At 46.5% G+C, this 21,313-nt stretch overlaps 2 protein-coding genes across 3 annotated transcripts in view; one reads left to right on the forward strand and one right to left on the reverse strand.

Annotated features, from left to right (window-relative positions):
* Positions 1 to 18,714, reverse strand: part of LOC135057025 (zinc finger protein 585A-like) — a 37,241-nt gene extending 18,527 nt beyond the window's left edge. The window contains exons 1-6 of the mRNA XM_063962887.1: positions 18,580 to 18,714; positions 17,072 to 17,220; positions 16,533 to 16,724; positions 15,418 to 15,496; positions 15,202 to 15,299; positions 14,825 to 15,080 (exon numbers count right to left, since the gene is read on the reverse strand). Coding sequence (XP_063818957.1) covers positions 14,825 to 15,080; positions 15,202 to 15,299; positions 15,418 to 15,496; positions 16,533 to 16,724; positions 17,072 to 17,185 — 739 coding nt within the window. The 5' untranslated portion in view covers positions 17,186 to 17,220; positions 18,580 to 18,714. The remainder of the gene's footprint in view (positions 1 to 14,824; positions 15,081 to 15,201; positions 15,300 to 15,417; positions 15,497 to 16,532; positions 16,725 to 17,071; positions 17,221 to 18,579) is intronic.
* A 62-nt stretch (positions 18,715 to 18,776) lies between these two features.
* LOC135057007 (oocyte zinc finger protein XlCOF8.4-like) overlaps positions 18,777 to 21,313 on the forward strand; it is a 154,775-nt gene continuing 152,238 nt past the window's right edge. The window contains exon 1 of one of the 2 annotated variants that reach the window (XM_063962864.1): positions 18,777 to 18,997. In XM_063962864.1, the coding sequence (XP_063818934.1) occupies positions 18,804 to 18,997 (194 nt within the window). In that variant the 5' untranslated portion in view covers positions 18,777 to 18,803. Of the gene's footprint in view, positions 18,998 to 19,043; positions 19,148 to 21,313 lie in introns of those variants that run through there. The other variant, XM_063962865.1, reaches the window with a different exon arrangement.

Raw genomic sequence — 21,313 nt, forward strand, 5'->3', positions numbered from 1 at the left:
GCTCGGAAAGGGCATTCCGAAAAAGGTCATTCCTGCCCCGGTACAGGCTAGGAAGGGAGTAACGTCTAAACATTACCATCGGATTTGGAAAAAGTATGTGTCTTGGTGTGAATCCAAGAAATTTCCTTCAGTGGAGTTTCAACTGGGACGCTTGGGCTCCATAAAGGTCCAGATTTCGGCCTTGTCCATTTTCTTCCAGAAAATATTGGCTGCCCTCTCTGAGGTTCAGACTTTCTTAAAAAGGGGTTCTGCACATCCAACCACCCTTTGTGCCTCCTACGGCACCTTGGGATCTTAATGTGGTGCTGCAGTTCCTGCAATCGGATTGGTTCGAGCCTTTACAGGAGGTGGACGTCAAGTTTCTTACTTGGAAGGCGGTCACACTGTTGGCATTGACATCTGCTCAACGTGTGTCAGAATTGGGGGCATTGTCATGCAAGAGCCCCTACTTGAGGATAGAGCTGAGCTCAGAAAGCGTCAGCAATTTCTTCCAAAGGTTGTATCAGCTTTTCATATCAACCAACCTATTGTGGTGCCAGTGGCTACTGACTCCTCAATCACCTCAAAGTACTTGGATGTTGTGAGGGATTTGAAAATTTATGTGAAGAGAACTTCTCGTCACAGGAAGTCGGACACTCTATTTGTCCTTTATGATCCCAACAAGATTGGGTGTCCTGCTTCTAAGCAGACGATTTCTCGCTGGATCAGGTTTACTATTCAGCATGCTTATTCTATGGCAGGCCTGCAGTGTCCAAAATCTGTTAAGGCCCAGGTTCTTCCTGGGCGGCTGCCCGGGGTGTCTCGGCTTTACAACTTTTTACCGAGCGGCTACTTGGTCAGGGTCGAACACGTTTGCTAAGTTCTACAAGTTCAATACTTTGGCCTCTGAGGACCTAAAGTTTGGTCAATCTGTTCTGCAGGAACCTCAGCACTCTCCCTCCCGTACTGGGAGCTTTGGTACATCCCCATGGTACTAAATGGAACCCCAGCATCCTCTAGGACGTAAGAGAAAATAGGATTTTAATTACCTACCGATAAATCCTTTTCTCGTAGTCCGTAGAGGATGCTGGGCGCCCGCCCAGTGCTTCATTTTCCTGCATTGTTACTTGGTTAAGTACTGCATTGTTACTAGGTTTAGTACTGCATTGTTACTTGGTTAAGTATTGTTGTTCAGCCGTTGCTGAATTGTTTCAAGCTAGTTGGCTTGGCTTCTTTGCGTATGTGTGAGCTGGTGTAAATCTCACCACTATCTGTGTATTTCCTTCTCTTGAAGTATGTCCGTCTCCTCGGGCACAGTTTCTAGACCGAGTCTGGTAGGAGGGGCAAAGAGGGAGGAGCCAGCCCACACTATTAAACTCTTAAAGTGCCCATGGCTCCCAAGGGACTCGTCTATACCCCATGGTACTAAATGGAACCCCAGCATCCTCTACGGACTACGAGAAAAGGATTTACTGGTAGGTAATTAAAATCCTATTATAAGGTATATTGCTACAGCAGAGTAGGTGTGGAACAAGGTACTTTACATGCAATACACCATATAATACCCTGCAATCATCATACATCTCCTAGGTTATAATCCACTCTTACACCCACATCATCAGTGTCTTACCTCTATACTCTCAATAGTAATAAGGATGATGTGTGTATGGTATGATACAGAGAATTACATATCAGAATCTATACAGCTGCCTCCATACTTCTGCTTCTCATATGTGTGCTTCTGAAAGCAGTGAACATCTGAGTGAGAGTGCAGGGAACACAGCAGAGTCTGATGAGAAAGAGATTGGATCTGCCTTTGCAGGGATGTACCAAACCTGTCACCCCTGTAAGTATATAAAATAATAAAGAAGAGGGGCGTGGGCGGAGTTCATCCAGACGTGCTTTCTGGAGTTCTCCTCACTGAGTGACTTCTTATCTACCCTACCTGATAGCTCTCAGCCGCCGCTGGGACCAAGACCCAATCTATTAAGTCCCCCACTCATTCTGCCTAAAAAGCAGCTCACACAGCTCACCGTTCACTGCTGCAGCCTAGTGACGCCGCTGAAGCCTCGGGCTGTATTCTGGGGCTAAGTGTGCCCAGTCTTTCCTGCACGCTCCGGACACATGACTTGGAGGCGCTTTTGCTCAGGCAGGAGCACTTGCTCTCCCGCTCACACAGGTGCACAGCTCCCGCTACTGCTGGGGACAAAACGGGCTGCCCACAGTCACCGGAGCCCTGCGGCAAAATTGGGAAGTGAGGTGGCTGCCATTTTAAATCCTGGTGCCCGGCCATCGCATGCTTTGCCTTCTGCCTTCAATAAAATTGATATAAGCTGCTAAATAAGTGTCCTAACGACTGGACCGGGGTCACTACACTACATTGAAGCATTTGTCTGGAGGTGAAACTACCTTCTATTTATATGGTACCACTATAATCTACTTCCTCTCAGTCTACATGCAGAGCCCAGTATCAAGTATCGTCTGAGTACAGCTCATTACACTCTGATTACAACCTCACAGTATATTATTTTGTGTATTTATTCACTGAATATATTTTGCCATTTGTGTCTCTCTGTGCTGAGTACTTCACGTCTGTGATCATGCTGAACTCTAGTGGAATTTCTCGCTCATTACTGTGTTATTTGAGTTGCACTACATCATGGTTTACTTGATATTTGGGCTCGGATAGACCAGTCACCCAGACTAAAGGGCCCTACACACTTAAAGATTATCTGTCCAATCTGTCTGATTGTAAAGAAAATCTGTCAATGTCTGGGAGCAAATGACAATCAACCATTTGCTCCCAAAATCCAGAAAATGGACAGAAATGGTTAAGATCAATTGTTTTAACGAAACAAACCAATTTGTTTGAAAGTCCATTTTTGTCTGTTATCCAGTGTTTTAGAGCAAATGGTCAATTGTCATTTGCTCCCATACATTACCAGATTTTTGTTCCAACCAGAAAGATTGGACAGATAATCTTTAAGTGTGTAGGGCACTTAAAAATGTAATTTTGAATGGAGTCATCTTGATGTATCCTCATGACAGCGTACTACTGCTCCTTTTATTTATAGATCGTTTGTATTTTCCTATCTCTGAGAGGTCAGTCTTTTTGTAGCCAGTTTACCATGCCTTCAAAAAAGGTTAAAAGGTACCAAATCGGCCCCAACTGTCCATCTCTTTGGTACCTCGAATTCAGGTGGTCCTTCTGAGACCGCTACAACATCATCTGCTTCTTCTTGTCAGTCGCACAGCATGACTGAAGACGTCTTAAGACATTCTAGATGGTCCTGTTACTCTACGCTATATACATTCTATGTTATCTACATTTAAGGACTGAAATAACCTCAGAATTTAACTCTAATATTCAAGCTTTGAGGTCCAATATCAGTGAGATTGGCTCTCGTACAGACTAAGATGAGAGAGATTGTTGCGTCTCAGAAAGACCTGATTTCAGGACATGACACCCTTTAGGAAGACATGGTCTCCATTCGTGATAAAGTCACTGATTTAGAAGAATGCTCTCGGAGAAATAATATCATTATAATGGGCATTCCGGATTCTGTTACAAATGCTGAGCTTTATGATTATGCCACGGACCTCATTCAGAAACTTTCACCGAAGGCTTCTGCCACGAACCTTCTTACTTATAGGATCCATAGACTCCCAAAGTCCTAACAGGCCTCTATCCAAGCACCGAAGGATACTCTGCTCAGGATCTGGATGATTAAGGGCTGCCCACCTTAACGTGCGGCTTACCTCCTTCATTGCCTTTTGGCTGCGAGTTCCTCCCTGATGACTGAGGTACGCTACGGCCGTTGCATTGTTCAAGAGAATCTGAACCGGTTTTCCTTGAAGTATGTCATTTGCCTGAGTGAATGCCATATACAGTATATGGCCCGAAGTTCCAATATATTTATCGGCAGGCAACTTTCTTCCTTGGTCCACTGCACCTGGAAGCAGCACTTTTCTGACATGGCTCCCCAGCCCTGAAGACTGGCGTCCGTTATCAGAACCTCCCACTCAGAGATCCAAAAGGGTCGCCCTTTGTCCAGATGGGATGTCTGTAGCCACCAGGCTAACGACCTCCCTACTTCCTGAGGAAAGACCATAGTCTGAGTTTTATCGTCTGATGTAGTCCATTCCATCTGGAAAGAATCAGACGTTGAAGGGGCCTCGAGTGGAATTGAGCATATTCCACCATGTTGAATGTTGACACCATAGATCCCATCACTCACATTGCTGCTTGAATGGATACTCTTTGATTGTGTAGTAGCTACTGAATCCTTGTCTGTATTGTGGATATTTTGTTTAGAGGAAGAAAAAGTCTCTGAAGCCTGGAATCCAATACAGCCTCCAGGTGCGTCATGCGTTGAGACGGAACCAGGGATGACCGCCCAATTTATGAGCCAGCTGTGGCTTTGTAAACAGGCTATTGTCAACTGCAGATGACCCTGGAGAGTTTCCTGGGAATGAGCCAGGATTAACAGGTCTTCCAGGTATGGGAAAATTCTTGTCCCCTGACAACGGAGATAAGCCGCCACCACCACCATCATTTTGGTAAACACTCTTGGAGCTGTAGCCAGTCCAAATGGTAGGGCTTGAAACTGAAAATGTTGCCTGAGGATAGCAAACCTGAGATAGCACTGATGGAACGGTGCTATAGGTCAGGGATGGGGAACCTTCAGCCCTCCAGCTGTTGTTGAACTACACATACCAGCATGCCTTGCAACAGTTTTTTGCTATTTGGCCATGCAAAAACTGATGAGGGGAATGATGGGATGTGTAGTTCAACAACAGCTGGAGGGCCCAAAGTTCCCCATCCCTGCTATAGGTACACGCAGGTAAGCATCCTGGATATCTAGGGATGCCATAAAATCCCCCGGCTCCATGTCCAAGATAATGGAACGTAAAGTCTCCATATGAAAATGAGGCACCCAAATGTACAGTGCATCCGGAAAGTAGGGAAAGATGAATGCAGCAATGTACGGAGGCTGATGGCTTATCTTCTGGTTTGGAAGAAGGCCCTCTGGTAGCCCAATGCTTTTTCCTCTTTACAGACTTATTTGATCGGGACTGTTTGCCGTAACCCTTTCCTTTAGCTTTTCCTTGGGTCCGAAAGGACTGAAAAGCTGGAAACCTAAGTTTAGACTTGTAGGTAGAAGGAAACTTCACTTTCTTAGAGTCTGCTTCAGACGCCAGAATATTGTTTAACTCTTTACCAAAAAGAATATCTCTAGTAAAAGGAAAAGACTCCAGTCCTTTTTTGGACTCTGGGCCTAATTCAGAGTTGATTGCAGCAGCAAATTTGTTAGCAGTTGGGCAAAACCATGTGCACTGCAGGTGTGTTCAAACGGAAATCTAAATTGCAGTGTAAAAATAAAGCAGCCAGTATTTACTCTGCACAGAAACAAAATAACCCACCCAAATCTAACTCTCTCTGCACATGTTATATCTGCCTCCCCTGCAGTACACATGGTTTTGTTCAAACTGCTAACAAATTACCTGCTGCGATCTACTCTGAATTACCCCCTCTGAGTATGCCTTCCATGTACGTAGCCAGACAGCTCTGCGTGCGGCTACTGCGGAGGCTGATGCTTGAGAAGCTATAGTACCCATATCCAAGGCTGCTTCTTCCATAAAGACATCTGATTGTTTAATATGTTCAATATGGGACTTTTATTCTCTGTACACCATTAGCAGATCGTCTTCTAATGCATCAGCCCAGGCCGCCACTGCTTTCACCATCCAGGCTGAAGCCATGGCCGGCCTAACAACTGCCCCTGACAAGAGAAAAATCGTTTTCTAAAAACAGTTTTTTCATCAGTTACATAATTTAATGATGTTGAAGGCAGGGGTAATGTAGATTTACGCACCAACCGAATGACATGCGTATCTACTTTGGGAGCAACCTCCCTTTTCCAACAATCCCCATCCAGAAGAGGATAATGAGAATTCAATTTTTTAGGAATTCTAAACTTCTTACTGGGTGTGACGCAAGCATCTTGCATGATTTCCGTCAGCTGTTCTGTCTCCGGAAATTCAGTTCTGACCGTTTTGAGACATTTAAAAACAGGTGCCTCCTCTAAGGATAGAATGGCTTTCATAGCATTAATTAGCTCAGGTATATCTACCAAGCTGGGACCTTCATCCTCATCTCTGTATACAGACCCAGAAGGCGAGGAATCATCCTCATCCTCCGTAGTGTCCCCTTCTGAAACCTGTGTAGACTGTGAAGATGTTTCATGTCTGTGTGATTTACTTTCCACAGGCCTTTCAGTCTGTTTTTGTTGAAAGGCTGCAGATTTCTGGACTGGATCCGATAAGACCCAGGGAGAATGTTGCATGTAAGTGTTAATTGGGTAACCTATCCCTGGTATGGGAGCTGGTATTATCTGCTTAGCAATATTGGATAATGTTTGTGTAAAAGAAGCCCATGGAGGTTCTGACAGAACGTGTGCCTGCCTTGGATTATTATGGAGGTTTTGGTGGAAGCTATAACACAATCCATTTTGTACCAGATCTTGAGAGGTTAACCCTGCTTTGCATGACAAATATGATATCAATGTTGGTGCTGCTGTGGAGAGTGTATCCTCCTCACCCTTGCCTCTTAGACATGGTAATCCCACACCTGTATGGTGTTAACTACACAATTTGTGACCACATTCACTGTAAGCTCGCTAAAATGATATACAATCCGATCCCTCTCTGCCTTGCACCAGCATTGAGGATATATAAAACCCGCAAAACTGACAGAAATACAGTAAAGGTCAGAAGCCACACTAGCAATCAGTCTGATCGTAGCAGCAAATTTGCTGCTACGATCAGCTCCGGATATCAGTATATGAAGCAGTGGATTGATATGCTGTAATTCAAGTCACAATCTGGTACGCAGTTTATTATTGGTGGGTGTGGGCACCCTGAAAAGAATTACTACACCATAGGCGCTTCTTCCTCTCCCTCTTGTTCACAGATTTTTTGGCTATCTACCTAATAGCAATTTGAGGAACTGAGCAGCCACCCAAAGAAGTGGAGTGTGTGAGATTGAGGCTATAAAGCCTACATTGGACTTCATGGAACCCTGTGGACTACATCAGGGTACAGAAATATTGGACTGGGAGAAGTGTACTGATCTATTCCTTTTTCAAACGATAGATTATTAAGTAATACAAGGAATGTAATAAGAAATGTAATAAAAAATGCAAAAAAGCAATAAGAGCAGCTAAAATGGAAAATGAAAAGCAAATGGCTATAAAGAGTAATACCAATCCTAAAAATTTTTTTAAATACATAAACGGTAAAAGGTTAAAATAGGAGAATATAGGTCCATTAAAAGATGATTTTGGAGAATTGATAAATGATGACGAAATAAAAGCGGAAATACTGAACATTTTTTTTTCATCAGTATTTACCAGAGAAGAACTGATGGTGGGAGTAGAGCATAACAATTGTGACAGTAAAGATCCATGTTAGAAACTTGTTTAAGTGAAGTAATCAGAGAGAGACTAAGCAAAATTAAGGTTAATAAATCACCTGGTCCTGATGGACTTCACCCAAGGGTTCTTATGGAACTTAGTTCACAACTAGAACGACTCCTGTACTTGATTTTCAATAGTTCAATTAGATCAGGCATGGTACCGAAGGATTGGCGTATAGCTGAGGTAGTGCCATTATTTAAAAAAGGGATCCAAAAATCTTCCGGGAAACTACAGACCATTTAGTTTGACGTCTATAGTGGGGAAAATATAGGAAGCAATTCTAAGGGACGTCATACAGGAGTATCTAAAGTCCACTAGGATTATTAGCAAGAACCAGCATGGGTTTGTGAGGGAAAGGTCATGTCAGACTAACTTAATTAGCTTCTATGAGGAAGTGAGCAATAATCTTGATCAGGGAAAAGCAGTGGACGTGGTCTTCCTAGATTTTGCAAAAGCCTTCGATACAGTTCCTCACAGGAGACTGATGATCAAATTAAAGGAGCTTGGCCTAGGAAAAACTATTTGCACATGGATAAGCAGCTGGTTGGATAGCAGGTTACAGCGAGTAGTGGTCAACGGAAAGTCCTCAACCTGGTCCCCAGTAGTCAGCAGAATACCAACAAGGGTCCGTATTCAGTCCACTACTGTTCAACATATTTATCAATGACCCAGAAATAGGCCTGGAAAGTACAGTGTCAATCTTTGCTGATGATACTAAACTGTCTAAGGTAATTAACTCGGAATTGGATGTGGAGTCCTTGCACAATGATCTATCTAAACTTGAACTGTGAGTCTAAATGGAAAATGAGGTTCAATACAGACAAATGCAAGGTTATGCATTTCGGGACTAAAAACAAACTTGCAGCCTACATATTAAATGGGGAACGACTAGGTAAAACAGATTTGGGGGTACTTATTGATAATAGGCTTAATAACCATACACAATGTCAAAACGCAGTAAAGAAGGCAAGTAAGGTGCTAGCGTGCATAAAATGGGGAATTGAGTCAAGGGACTCAGATGTAATCCTGCCGCTGTATAAAGCATTGGTACGTCCGCACCTGGAAAAGTGTGTTCAGTTTTGGGCACCATTGTATAAAAAAAGATATCGGTGAACTCGAAAGGGTTCAAAGGTGAGCTACTAAATTGATTAAAGGCCTAGAGGGACTGGATTATGAGGAAAGGCTTAATAGGTTGAATATGTATACACTAGAAAAGAGGCATTTAAAAGCAGACATTATTAATATCTTCAAATATGTAAAGGGACATCACAAAGAGTTATCAGAGGTATTATTTATTAATAGAACACAGTTTAGGACACATGGGCACTCGCTGCGGCTGGAGGAGAGAAAGTTCTGAACGCGAGGGAGGAAAGGGTTCTTCACTGTTAGGGCAATTAGGATGTGAAATTCCCTGCCAGGGATGGTGGTAATGGCGGACTCTGTAAATGGATTTAAAAAAGGAATGGATACATTTCTGAATGAAAATGATATCCAAGGTTATAATATTTAAAATATCAACATGGTTAATCCAGTGGTTATATGAGTTATAGTAGCTAACTAGTCATAAAACATTATTCAGCGGGTATGTAGATTAATCACAACTTAATACAGGTTGAACACGATGGGAAATTACCTCTTTTCAACCTCAATTACTATGTTACTATATATATAATACATTATAGTACATAGCATGGCTGCTGGTAACACACAGTGACATGATGTGAAGGGGAGAGCAGGAGTATAATAGGGGCTAATGGCTCCTGACTACTCCACTGGGAAAAACGAGTTTTATAGTAAGAACTTACCTTTGTTAAAACTCTTTCTGCGAGGTACACTGGGCTCCACAAGGAATGGACAATGGGGTGTAGAGAAGGATCTTGATCCGAGGCACCAACAGGCTCAAAGCTTTGACTGTTCCCTGAATGCATAGCGCTGCCTCCTATATCACCCCGCCTCCCTGCACAGGATCTCAGTTTTTAGTTAACCAGTCCAATGCAGTAGCAGGAAAAGAGACAACATCGGTTAGTAGCCACAACACCGCATTTTCACGACAGGAGACGTGTCAGCGGCTAATGCCATACCAACCCAAAGAAGCTAAGTACGTCAGGGTGGGCGCCTTGTGGAGCCCAGTGTACCTCGCAGAAAGAGTTTTAACAAAGGTAAGTTCTTACCATAAAACTCGTTTTCTGCTGCGGGGTACACTGGGCTCCACAAGGAATGGACAATGGGGATGTCCTAAAGCAGTTCCTTATGGGAGGGGACGCACTGTAGCGGGCACAAGAACCCGGCGTCCAAAGGAAGCATCCTAGGAAACGGCAGTATCGAAGGCATAGAACCTTATGAACGTGTTCAGAGGACCACGTAGCCGCTTTGCACAATTGTTCAAGGGTCGCACCACGTTGGGCCGCCCAAGAAGGTCCAACAGACTGAGTAGAATGGGTCTTAATGTGATCAGGAGCAGAGAGACCAGCCTTCACATAAGCATGCGCAATCACCATTCTAATCCATCTGGCCAGAGTTTGCTTGTGAGCAGGCCAGCCCCGTTTGTGAAACCCAAACAGAACAAAAAGAGAATCAGATTTCCTAATAGGAGCAGTTCTCTTCACATAGATACGGAGAGCCCGTACCACATCCAAAGGCCGCTCTTTGGGAGACCGATCAGGAGAAACAAGTGCCGGAACTACAATCTCCTGGTTAAGGTGGAACAAAGAAAACACCTTAGGTAGATAGCCAGGACACGTCCGAAGAACCACCACGGTGAAATATCAGATATGGGGAACTACAGGACAAGGCACCCAAATCCAACACTTTTCTAGCTGAAGCAACAGCCAGCAGAAACACCACCTTAAGGGAAAGCCTCTTAAGGTCAGCTGAACCAAGAGGTTCAAACGGAGACTCTTGTAACGCCTCTAAAACCACCGACAAGTCCCAAGGAGCCACAGGTGGGACATAGGGAGGTCGGATACGCAACACACCCTGAGTAAAGGTATGCACATCAGGTAAGGTCACAATTTTTCTCTGAAACCACACCGACAAGGCAGATATTTGAACCTTGAGGAAAGCCAGACGCAGGCCTAAGTCCAGGCCCTGCTGAAGAAAAGCCAACAACTTGGCTATACTAAACTTGGAAGCGTCATAATCGTTAGATGCGCAACAAAGTAAGAATGCCAGACCCTATAATAAATCCGAGCAGAAGCCGGTTTCCGGGCCCGCAACATAGTTTGAATGACCGCCTCAGAAAACCCTTTAGCTTCAAGAGCCACGCCGTCAAAGACAGCCAGGCTAGGTCCTGGTAGACTAGGAGGTCTGGGCGTTTGGGAAGTAGAATTGGACGCTCTGACGATAGGCCTTGCAGGTCTGAGAACCAGTGCCGTCTGGGCCACGCTGGAGCTATGAGAAGCAGAATTCCTTTTTCTTGCTTGAACATCCTAATTACCCTGGGCAAAAGTGACACCAGAGGGAACACGTACGGCAGCCGAAACCTCCACGGTACCGCCAGCGCATCCACGAATGCTGCTTGAGGATCCCTTGTCCTTGCTCCGAAGACCAAAACCTTGTGATTGTGTCGAGACACCATCAGATCCATGTCTGGAAGGCCCCACCTTTCCACTAGGAGTTGAAACACTTCTGGATGGAGGCCCCACTCGCCGGCATGCACGTCCTGACGACTGAGAAAGTCTGCTTCCCAATTCAGGACTCACGGAATGAATATTGCCGATATGGCCGGTAGATGGCGTTCTGCCCACTGTAGAATCCGTGAGACTTCCTTCATTGCTAGGCGGCTTCGAGTGCCACCTTGATAATTTATATAAGCCATTGTGGTGGCGTTGTCCGACTGTACTTGATCAGGGCGGTTCTGAATTAAATGCTGGGCTAGGTTCAAGGCATTGCAGACCGCCTGCAACTCCAGAATATTGATCGATAGGAGGGACTCCTCCTTGGTCCACCGCCCCAACATCTTAGACTGGCATCTGTCGTCAACAGGACCCAGTCAGATATCCAAAACGGACGGCCTCTGCACAGTTGTTGGTCCCGGAGCCACCAGAGCAGTGACAGACGGACCTCCGGAGTCAATGAGATCATTTGAGACCTGATCCGGTGAGGCAGGCCGTCCCATTTGGCTAAAAACAGCCTCTGGAGAGGGAGAGAGTGATATTGAGCGTACTCCACCATGTCGAATGCTGACACCATGAGGCCCAGCACCTGCATCGCCGAATGTATCGACACTTGCGGACGAGATAGGAAGCAACGAATCCTGTCCTGAAGTTTCAGGACTTTCTCCTGAGACAGGAACAATCGCTGGTTGTGAGTGTCCAATAGTGCTCCCAGATGCACCATGCTGTGGGCAGGGATCAGAGATGACTTCTTCCAGTTGATGAGCCACCCGTGGGCATGCAGAAACCGTACCGTCACATTTAGGTGACGCAGGAGAAGTTCTGGGGAATTTGCCAAGATTAACAAGTCGTCCAAATACGGCAGTATCCTGACCCCTTGACAGCGGAGTACCACCGTCATCACCGCCATGACTTTTGTAAAGACTCGCGGAGCCGTTGTTAAACCAAAAGGTAACGCCCGAAACTGGTAATGGCAGTTGCCAATCGCAAATCTCAGGTATTGCTGATGAGGCACTGCTATAAGAATATGCAGGTAAGCATCCTGTATATCCAGGGAGACCATAAAGTACCCAGGTTCCAAGGCCAGAACTATAGAGTGAAGAGTTTCCATACGGAACTTGGAAACCTTCACAAACCTGTTCAATGTCTTGAGGTTGAGAATGGGCCGGGAGGACCCATTCGGTTTCGGGACTAGAAACAGCGGAGAATAGTACCCCCGGCCCCTCTGCGCAAGAGGCATCTGTACTACGACTACTGTATCCAGGAGGGTCTTTACCACCGAATGTAGAGTGTTTGCCTTTACCTTGTCCAACGGGACATCTGTTTGGCAAAATCAATGAGGGGGTCGATTTTTGAAGGCTATGGCGTAACCAAGAGAGACGACTTCCCATACCCAGGCATCTGAAGTGGTCTTCAACCATTCCTGGGTATACCCTAGAAGCCAGCCCCCCACCCTGGGATCCCCCAGAGGGAGGCCCGCCCCGTCATGCGGCAGGCTTATGTCTTGGAAGCTGGCTGACGGGCCGCCCATGCTCTTTTGGGCTTAGGCTTACCAGGTTTGGAAGTGCAGGCCTGCTGGTTGTACGCCTGACCTTTTGCTATACCTGAAGGACGAAAGGGGCGAAAGGAAGTACCTTTAGCCTTCGACACAGAAGGAGCAGTAGTTGGCAGACAGGCAGTTTTGGCAGTAGCCAAGTCAGCCACAATCTTATTTAAATCCTCCCCAAACAGAATATCTCCCTTAAAAGGGAGTACCTCCAGGGTTTTTCTAGAGTCCAGATCCACAGACCACAATATCCGGCGAGCCAGGACTGACATAGTAGAGGCCTTGGCTGCCAGGATACTGGCATCAGAAGCCGCCTCTTTAATATAACGAGAAGCTGTGACAATATAAGACAAGCATTGTCTAGCATGGTCAGAGGAGATTTCAGCATCTAACTCCAAGGCCCATGCTTCAATGGCCTCTGCAGCCCAAGTAGCTGCAATAGTGGGCCTTTGTGCAGCACCCGTGAGGATGTAAATCGCTTTCAGACAACCCTGCACACGTTTATCCGTAGGCTCTTTTAGAGACGTTACGGTGGTGACCGGTAGAGCTGAGGAAACCATCATCCTAGCCACATGTGAGTCCACTGGAGGAGGCGTTTCCCAATTTTTAGACAGCTCCGGCGCGAGGGGATAGCGAGTCAGCATCTTCTTTTGAGGCACAAACTTCGTACCCGGTTTTCCCAGGGTTCCTGACGTATATCCACTAGGTGGTCAGAGTGAGGTAAAACTTGTTTAATCACGTTCTGACGCTTGAACCTATCTGGTTTCTTAGGAACGGATGGTTTGGGATCATCCGTAATCTGTAAAATTAACTTAATAGCCTCCAAAAGATCAGGAACTTCCACATGTGAACCACCCTCCCCATCAGCCGTATCGGAGTCAGAACCTGTGGGGTCAGTGTAAGTGCCGTCTTCATCCGACGAGGTGTCAGTGACAGCAGTGGATTGTGAGGAGACGAGCGCTCGCTTAGAGGACCCCTTGGACGTAGGCGAGCGAAGGTCAGACTTTTTAGTAGTCAGGGACTGGTTCAACTTCTTTATTTGAGCAGATAAATCGTCTGCCCACGGCGGGTTAGCCACAGGGACCACAAACGGTTGCACCGGCATTGGGGGTCCCATAGGGGGTGTTAGTTTATGAACTAGCGTATGCAGAAGCGTGGAAAAAGATGCCCACGGGGGGGCAGTATGTGCCTCCGTTGCCACCGTCCCACTGGGGGTCAAGGAGCCCCCAGAACCAGAGCCCAAAGCTGCTATATTCTCCACATAGGTATCTGCGGCTTCAGCAACACCGGCAGTGTGTTCAGCCCCAGAACCGTTACCCTCAGAAGCAGACATGATATAACTTGCAGTATCAGGTAACACAGTAAAATTTGTCAGCAGCACAATACCTCTTACCCAAACCCCTGCGCAGTGTAGTCAGCACAAGCAGAGATACAGGAGAGATATGGTGACTAAATCACAGAGAAAAATACGTATTAGAGTATATCTTGTGAAAATCCTATATTAGATAACACCTGACGCACCAAGCCCCTGACCTGTCCCATGCCCTGGTGATCTAGTGGGATCGCCTGTACTGTCACAGTGTCCACCGCCAGCGCGCGTGGCCCGCCTCCCACTGACTGCGCCGGATCGCGATAAAGACCGGGTCCCACTTACCACCTCCCGTAGCGCAGCCACGCAATCCCAGAGAGCCCCATCTTGTGTGCCTGACAAGAAGAAAACCGGAGCCTCCTGCTGTAATTACCCGACAACCAGGGCTCGGGAGTGTACAGCGCCGCTGGGGAGAGCTGGAGCTGCAGCAGTGAATGTCCACTGACATGTAACACTGCTGCTGCCCTTGAAGTCTTCACTTTTTTCCTCAGAAAAAAAGCTCTTCTTAGGGCTGCCTGGAGCAGCCCCTCTGTTAAGTGCCTGCTACTGCAGCACCAACTACAAAACTGAGATCCTCTGCAGGGAGGAGGGGCGATATAGGAGGCGGCGCTATGCATTCTGGGAACAGTCAAAGACTTAAGCCTGTTGGTGCCTCGGATCAAGATCCTTCTCTACACCCCATTGTCCATTCCTTGTGGAGCCCAGTGTACCCCGCAGCAGAAATATACTTCCCTCATTAGTTTGTACGGACAGAGGAGGGTGTAGGATAAGAGATTGCTGTAATGACCGAGGAAGGAGAATATGTGACTCTTTTCTGTAGTAAGTGTTTATTACTCACCTGTGCTGATATCTGTAGGGATTTCCTCCTCCTTACACAGCTGATCACCCCTCACATACGTCTCTTCTTCTCCCTCTATATCTTCTGCCTTCATATCAGTCACATACGTCTCTTCTTCTCCCTCTATATCTTCTGCCTTCATATCAGTCACATACGTCTCTTCTTCTCCCTCTATATCTTCAGCCTTCATATCAGTCACATACGTCTCTTCTTCTCCCTCTATATCTTCTGTTTTAATATCAAACAGGTGTTCTAACTAAAAAACAAAACACTATAATGACATTTGCATACAGTCAGATTAAATTTAGGTGAAACAGTATAATACCACAACACCTTATAGAGGGTGCATGTAAATCGTACGTATTCCTCCCACCTACCTGATCCTCCTGTGGGATCCTGTGATTCTCCTCTGTACAGTCCTGGGAATACAGAGGACGGGGACATCTCTCTGGGGTATCTCTGTTACTGGGTCCTTCTGTAAGAGACACACAGTGACTAAGTACAGTGTATATATGTGATTATCAGGTGATGTGTGTATATAGGGTCCACCATACCTGCTCTCCCCTGTACAATACATGACAGTCTCCTCTTACCCAGTGATGTGAGGGGCCGGTGATTCTCCATCATCACGTCCTTGTACAGACCCCTGTGTTTCTCTATATACTCCCCCTCCTGCATGGAGACATAGACAGTGACATCCTGACACCTTATAGGAACCTGACACACACAATGATACAGTCATCACCCAGACACATCCCCTGATGTTACTGTATAATGTCCCATTCCCAGCAGTCACCTCTCCAGTCATCACCCAGACACGTCCCCTGGTGTTACTGTATAATGTCCCATTCCCAGCAGTCACCTCTCCAGTCATCACCCAGACACGTCCCCTGGTGTTACTGTATAATGTCCCATTCCCAGCAGTCACATCTCCAGTCATCACCCAGACACGTCCCCTGATGTCACTGTATAATGTCCCATTCCCAGCAGTCACCTCTCCAGTCATCACCCGGACACGTCTCCTGGTGTTACTGTATAATGTACCATTCCCAGCAGTCTCCTCTCCAGTCATCACCCGGACACGTCCCCTGGTGTTACTGTATAATGCCCCATTCCCAGCAGTCACCTCTCCAGTCATCACCCAGACGCGTCCCCTGGTGTTACTGTATAATGTCCCATTCCTAGCAGTCACCTCTCCAGTCATCACCCAGACACGTCCCCTGGTGTTACTGTATAATGTTCCATTCCCAGCAGTCACCTCTCCAGTCATCACCCAGACGCGTCCCCTGGTGTTACTGTATAATGTCCCATTCCTAGCAGTCATCACCCAGACACATCCCCTGGTGTTACTGTATAATGTCCCATTCCCAGCAGTCACCTCTCCAGTCATCACCCAGACACGTCCCCTGGTGTTACTGTATAATGTTCCATTCCCAGCAGTCACCTCTCCAGTCATCACCCAGACGCGTCCCCTGGTGTTACTGTATAATGTCCCATTCCTAGCAGTCACCTCTCCAGTCATCACCCAGACACGTCCCCTGGTGTTACTGTATAATGTTCCATTCCCAGCAGTCACCTCTCCAGTCATCACCCAGACACGTCCCCTGGTGTTACTGTATAATGTCCCATTCCCAGCAGTCACCTCTCCAGTCATCACCCAGACACGTCCCCTGGTGTTACTGTATAATGCCCCATTCCCAGCAGTCACCTCTCCAGTCAGCAGCTGAATGATCTTGTTGGTGAGTTCCAGGATTTTCTGGTCATTGTGGCTCTCATGTATCAGTGAGTGAGGTTGAGGCACCGTGATGGGGCTCTGGGTCCTGCTCAGTCCTCCTGACATGCGGAGACGGCTGCTGGGTGTCTCATACTCACCAGATGTCTTCCTCACTACTGTGTAATCCTGTGTATTGGGGAAGACACCAACTATGAATACATAAACTCCAAGATCTCCCCACTGTCCCAGTCATGTCCATGTATTATTATAATAGATATAAGTGACGTCACTATGACACTCCCAGATCCCCTCACCTCCCCAGAGATGTCCCTGTATTATTACTATAGGTATAAATGATGTCACTGTGAGGCTCCCAGATCACCTCACCTCCCCAGTCATGTCCCTGTATTATTACTATAGGTATAAATGATGTCACTGTGAGGTTCCCAGATCACCTCACCTCCCCAGTCATGTCCCTGTATTATTACTATAGATACAAGTGATGTCACTGTGATGCTCTAAGATCCCCTCACCTCTCCAGTCAACAGGTAGATGATCTCCAGGGTGATATTTATTATCACCTCAGTCCTGTGACTCCTGGCCGTGTCCATGCTTAGTGATGGATGAGAATACAGAACATGTGACATGTAATAAAGTCTCTGGGTCCTCACAGCTGGAGTGTCTAGGAGTAAATATAATACATACAACACACATCACAGAAAACACATGTAACACAGATACATGACACTGCATGCCCAGTAAGTCTCCCCTTTCCCTCCAGCTATAGATCCCTAGGCCAGCGTCTCTCAGAGGTTCCTGTGCCCCAGCTCCATAATGCTGTACTGTATAATGTTACCCCAATGCTCCTCCCATGGCCGGGGTCTTATTCCTCCCAGACACGTACTTGGTGCCAGTTGCTGCACAGGAATCAGTTACAGACACATGAATTAGGGATGTTGGGATTTTGTATCAAATTTATACCAGAACCTGAGAGGATTTGTGACTGTACCCAGGTCACACAGATAGGGGGGAGGTGAGGGGAGAGGGGATCCGGATGGTAGGGTGACAGTCAATAGGTCCACCACTCTCGATGACATGGACATGATCAACATGGGAAAAAAGGTTGACACAGGAAAAGGTTGACTTGACATTTTCATAGTTTATTTTTATCTTTTTCATACTTTACGATCCACGGGGACTATGATTGGGAATAGTAACTTGGGGAGTGCAGCGAGTCATACAAGGGGACGCGGTGCAATAATTGGGGTTCCTGGTGATGTTACGGAGAAAATGACACCAAACACATTTTAAAAATTAATGACAACCTTTTTCACCGTGTTGGCCTTTTCCAGGTCGACCCTTTGATTCATAACCAGGGGAGAGTACACAGGAGAGCAGACGGGGTGTAGATGTGGGGAGAGGGGAACTAAAGTAGGAAATCTGTGTGTACAGCGAAGGGTGACCACTCATTACTGTTATTATTACTCTGCTGCTATAGTAACAGGACACCACAGTCCGCTCCCCCTGTATAATAATACTAGCAGGACACCACAGGCTGCTCCACCTGAATAATATTAACAGGACACCACAGGCTGCTCCCCCTGTATAATAACAATTACAGGACATAACATGCTGCTACCCCTGTATAATAATAATAATAAGACACCACAGGCTGCTCCCCCTGTCTAATATTAATAACAGGACACCACAGGCTACTCCCCCTGAATAATATTAACAGGACACCACAGGCTGCTCCCCCTGTATAATAACAATAACAGGACATAACATGCTGCTCCCCCTGTATAATAATAATAATAAGACACCACAGGCTGCTCCCCCTGTCTAATATTAATAACAGGACACCACAGGCTACTCCCCCTGAATAATATTAACAGGTCACCACAGGCTGCTCCCCCTGTATAATAATAATTACAGGAGATCACAGGCTGCTCCCCCAGTATAATAATAATTACAGGACATCACAGGCTGCTCCCCTGTATAATACACAGGCTGCTCCTCCTGTATAGTAAGACGGTATTACCTGATCACGACGAACACTAGGAGGCTGCAGCAGTCGATGGAAACTCACTTCCTGTGTGTGGAACGCAGTTACCGGAAGTAAGGTGGAACACACAGGCCGGAACTGCGGTAAAACGCACAGGACGGAAGTAGTGTATGATTGGCACAGGCTGCTTTCTGGTGACTGGCCCCTCCCCTCCTACACCCCTCCCACAGCACCGCCCTCTGTATTGACTTATACCACACATGTCCTCAGTGCAGGAGGCCGGCGACCATTATCTTGTAGACCAGTCTGGCAGATGCAGCATCAATAGGTTTCCTGGCCGTGTAGTGACGTCAGGAGCGGCGGCCATCTTCCCCTGGTCTGAGCTCCGCCTTCCTTCTATCATTCGCACGAGGCAGCAGGAGCAGAGAGCAGCCATTGCTGTGTCTGGCAGCAGGTAATGATATTATTATTATTATTCTATAGGCTGAGCTGCTCTGGGGTCAGGCTGCTGCACTACAGGGGGAGCAGCCTTTGGTGCCTTGTTATAGTGCAGCTGGAGCAGCATGTGGTGCAGGGGTGAGGATATAGGGCAGCACACCCCTCTGTGAGTATATATGTATGTATGAATGGGTGCTATGTGTGTAATATGTATGTGTATAGGGAGGAGAGTGATGGTGACATTTATACTCTGTGTAATAATGGGGAATGACAGTCTCAGTATCTAGTGTGTATTATACACAGAAAGTCACTTATCCGGAAACACTGCGCTCTGTCACTTATTACACTTATTATTACTTATTATGTGTATCTGGCACTACTAGGGGATATTATGTGTATCTGGCATTACTAGGGACATTATGTGTATCTGGCATTATACTGGGGAACATTATGTGTATATGGCGTACTGGAAGAATTATGTGTATATGGCATTATACTGGAGGCATTATGTGTATATGGCATTATACTGGAGGCATTATGTGTATATGGCATTATACTGGAGGCATTGTGTGTATCTGGCATTATACTGGGGCATTATGTTTAAGGGGCATTACAATGTGTGGCATATTGTGTAATGGGCATTATGGTGAGTGGCATATTGTGTAATGGGCATTATGGTGAGTGGTATAATGTAAGGGGCATTACGGTGTGTGGCATAATGTGTAAGGGGCATTACTATAAGTATGAAAAATGAAACATAGTTTAAGGGGTATGAATCAGGATTTTTTTTCCTGTGGTAGCCAATGTCTAGGTGTGCAGGTTGCAAAACTGTGGTAATAATAATAATAATATAACATTTTATTTATAATGCGCCACAAGTGTTTCGCAGCGCCGTACAAAGGATAGTACAGGGAGACAAAACTTAGCATTACAGTAAATAAATAAGAAAAATAGAGTACGGGTAGCAAAGAGCACCACAATTCTCAAAACCTAATACAGCTTAGATGTAAGTAGCGAGGGAGTAATCACCGTGCTACTTGGGGCTGGCGGCCATAGATAGAGATGAGTCTTTACCAGCAGGAGAAAAAGCGGGTAAAGATGGTCGCTGAGTAGGAGAGAGCTGCGAGTGAAATGTGTCGAGAAGAGGGCTTTGACAAGAAGAGGAAAGAGGGCCCTGCTCTGAAGAGCTAACAATCTAATGGGGAGGGGCGACAGACAGATGACATGAGGTGCAAGCAGGCAGGAGGTAGCCTGATGACAGTATGTAAGCAAAAGCAGAGATGTTCAAGGCATGAGGCAGGGGGATGGAGGAGCAGCCAAAGGACTAGATTATGCTTTGGAAGGGTACGCTTTGATGATTAGGTGGGTTTTCAGTGCTCGTTTGAAGCTTTGCAAGGTCGGGGAGAGTCTAATGGAGCGGGGGAGTGCGTTCCACTGAAGGGGTGCAGCACGGGCAAAGTCGTGAACTCGAGCATGGAAAGCAGTGACCAGGGCAGAGGAGAGGCGACAGTCATTGGCCTACCATAGGGCGGGAGGGAGTGTGAAGGGAGATGAGGTTGGAGATGTAGGAGGCAGTGGAATTAGAGAAGGCCTTGTATGTGAGGGTGAGGAGTTTGAAGCGGATTCTGTAGGGGAATGGGAGCCAGTATAGATTTTGTCGAAAGGGAGTGGCAGATAAGCCTAGCTGCGGAGTTGAGGTGAGCAAGTGAGGCGAGTGAGAACATTGCAGTAGTCGAGTCGTGAGATGACCAGTGAGTGGATGATAAGTTCAGTTGCATTCTGGGAGAGTAATGGCCTGATGCGAGCAATGTTGCGTAGCTGGAACCGACAGGATTGTGCCAGAGCTTGGATGTGGGGTGCAAATGAGAGGGAAGAATCAAGAGTGATGCCCAAGTAACGGAGTTGGAGAACGGGAAAGATTATGGTGTTGTCAACAGTGATAGAGATATTAGTAGGGGGTGTACCTCTGGCTGGGGGAAAGATAATGAGTTCAGTTTTGTCCATGTTGAGCTTCAGAGAGCGCTCAGACATCCAGGAGGAGATGGTGGAGAGGCAGTTGGACACCTGAGAAAGGACAGAGGGGGACAGATCAGGAGAGGAGAGGTAGAGTTGTGTGTCATCAGCATAGAGGTGGTATTAAAGGCCAAAGGAGTTAATGAGCGCACCCAGGGAAGAGGCTTACAGGGAGAACAGACAGGGGCCTAGGACAGAACCCTGAGGGACACCAACACGAAAGATGCAAGGGTGTGAGGTGGTGATGGAGGCAGACACAGAGAAGGAGCGGTTAGTCAGGTAAGGGGTAAACAAACAAGGATAGTGCTAGAGAGGCCAA

This window comes from Pseudophryne corroboree, chromosome 3 (assembly GCF_028390025.1).
Source record: "Pseudophryne corroboree isolate aPseCor3 chromosome 3, aPseCor3.hap2, whole genome shotgun sequence".
Classification (NCBI taxonomy): domain Eukaryota; kingdom Metazoa; phylum Chordata; class Amphibia; order Anura; family Myobatrachidae; genus Pseudophryne; species Pseudophryne corroboree.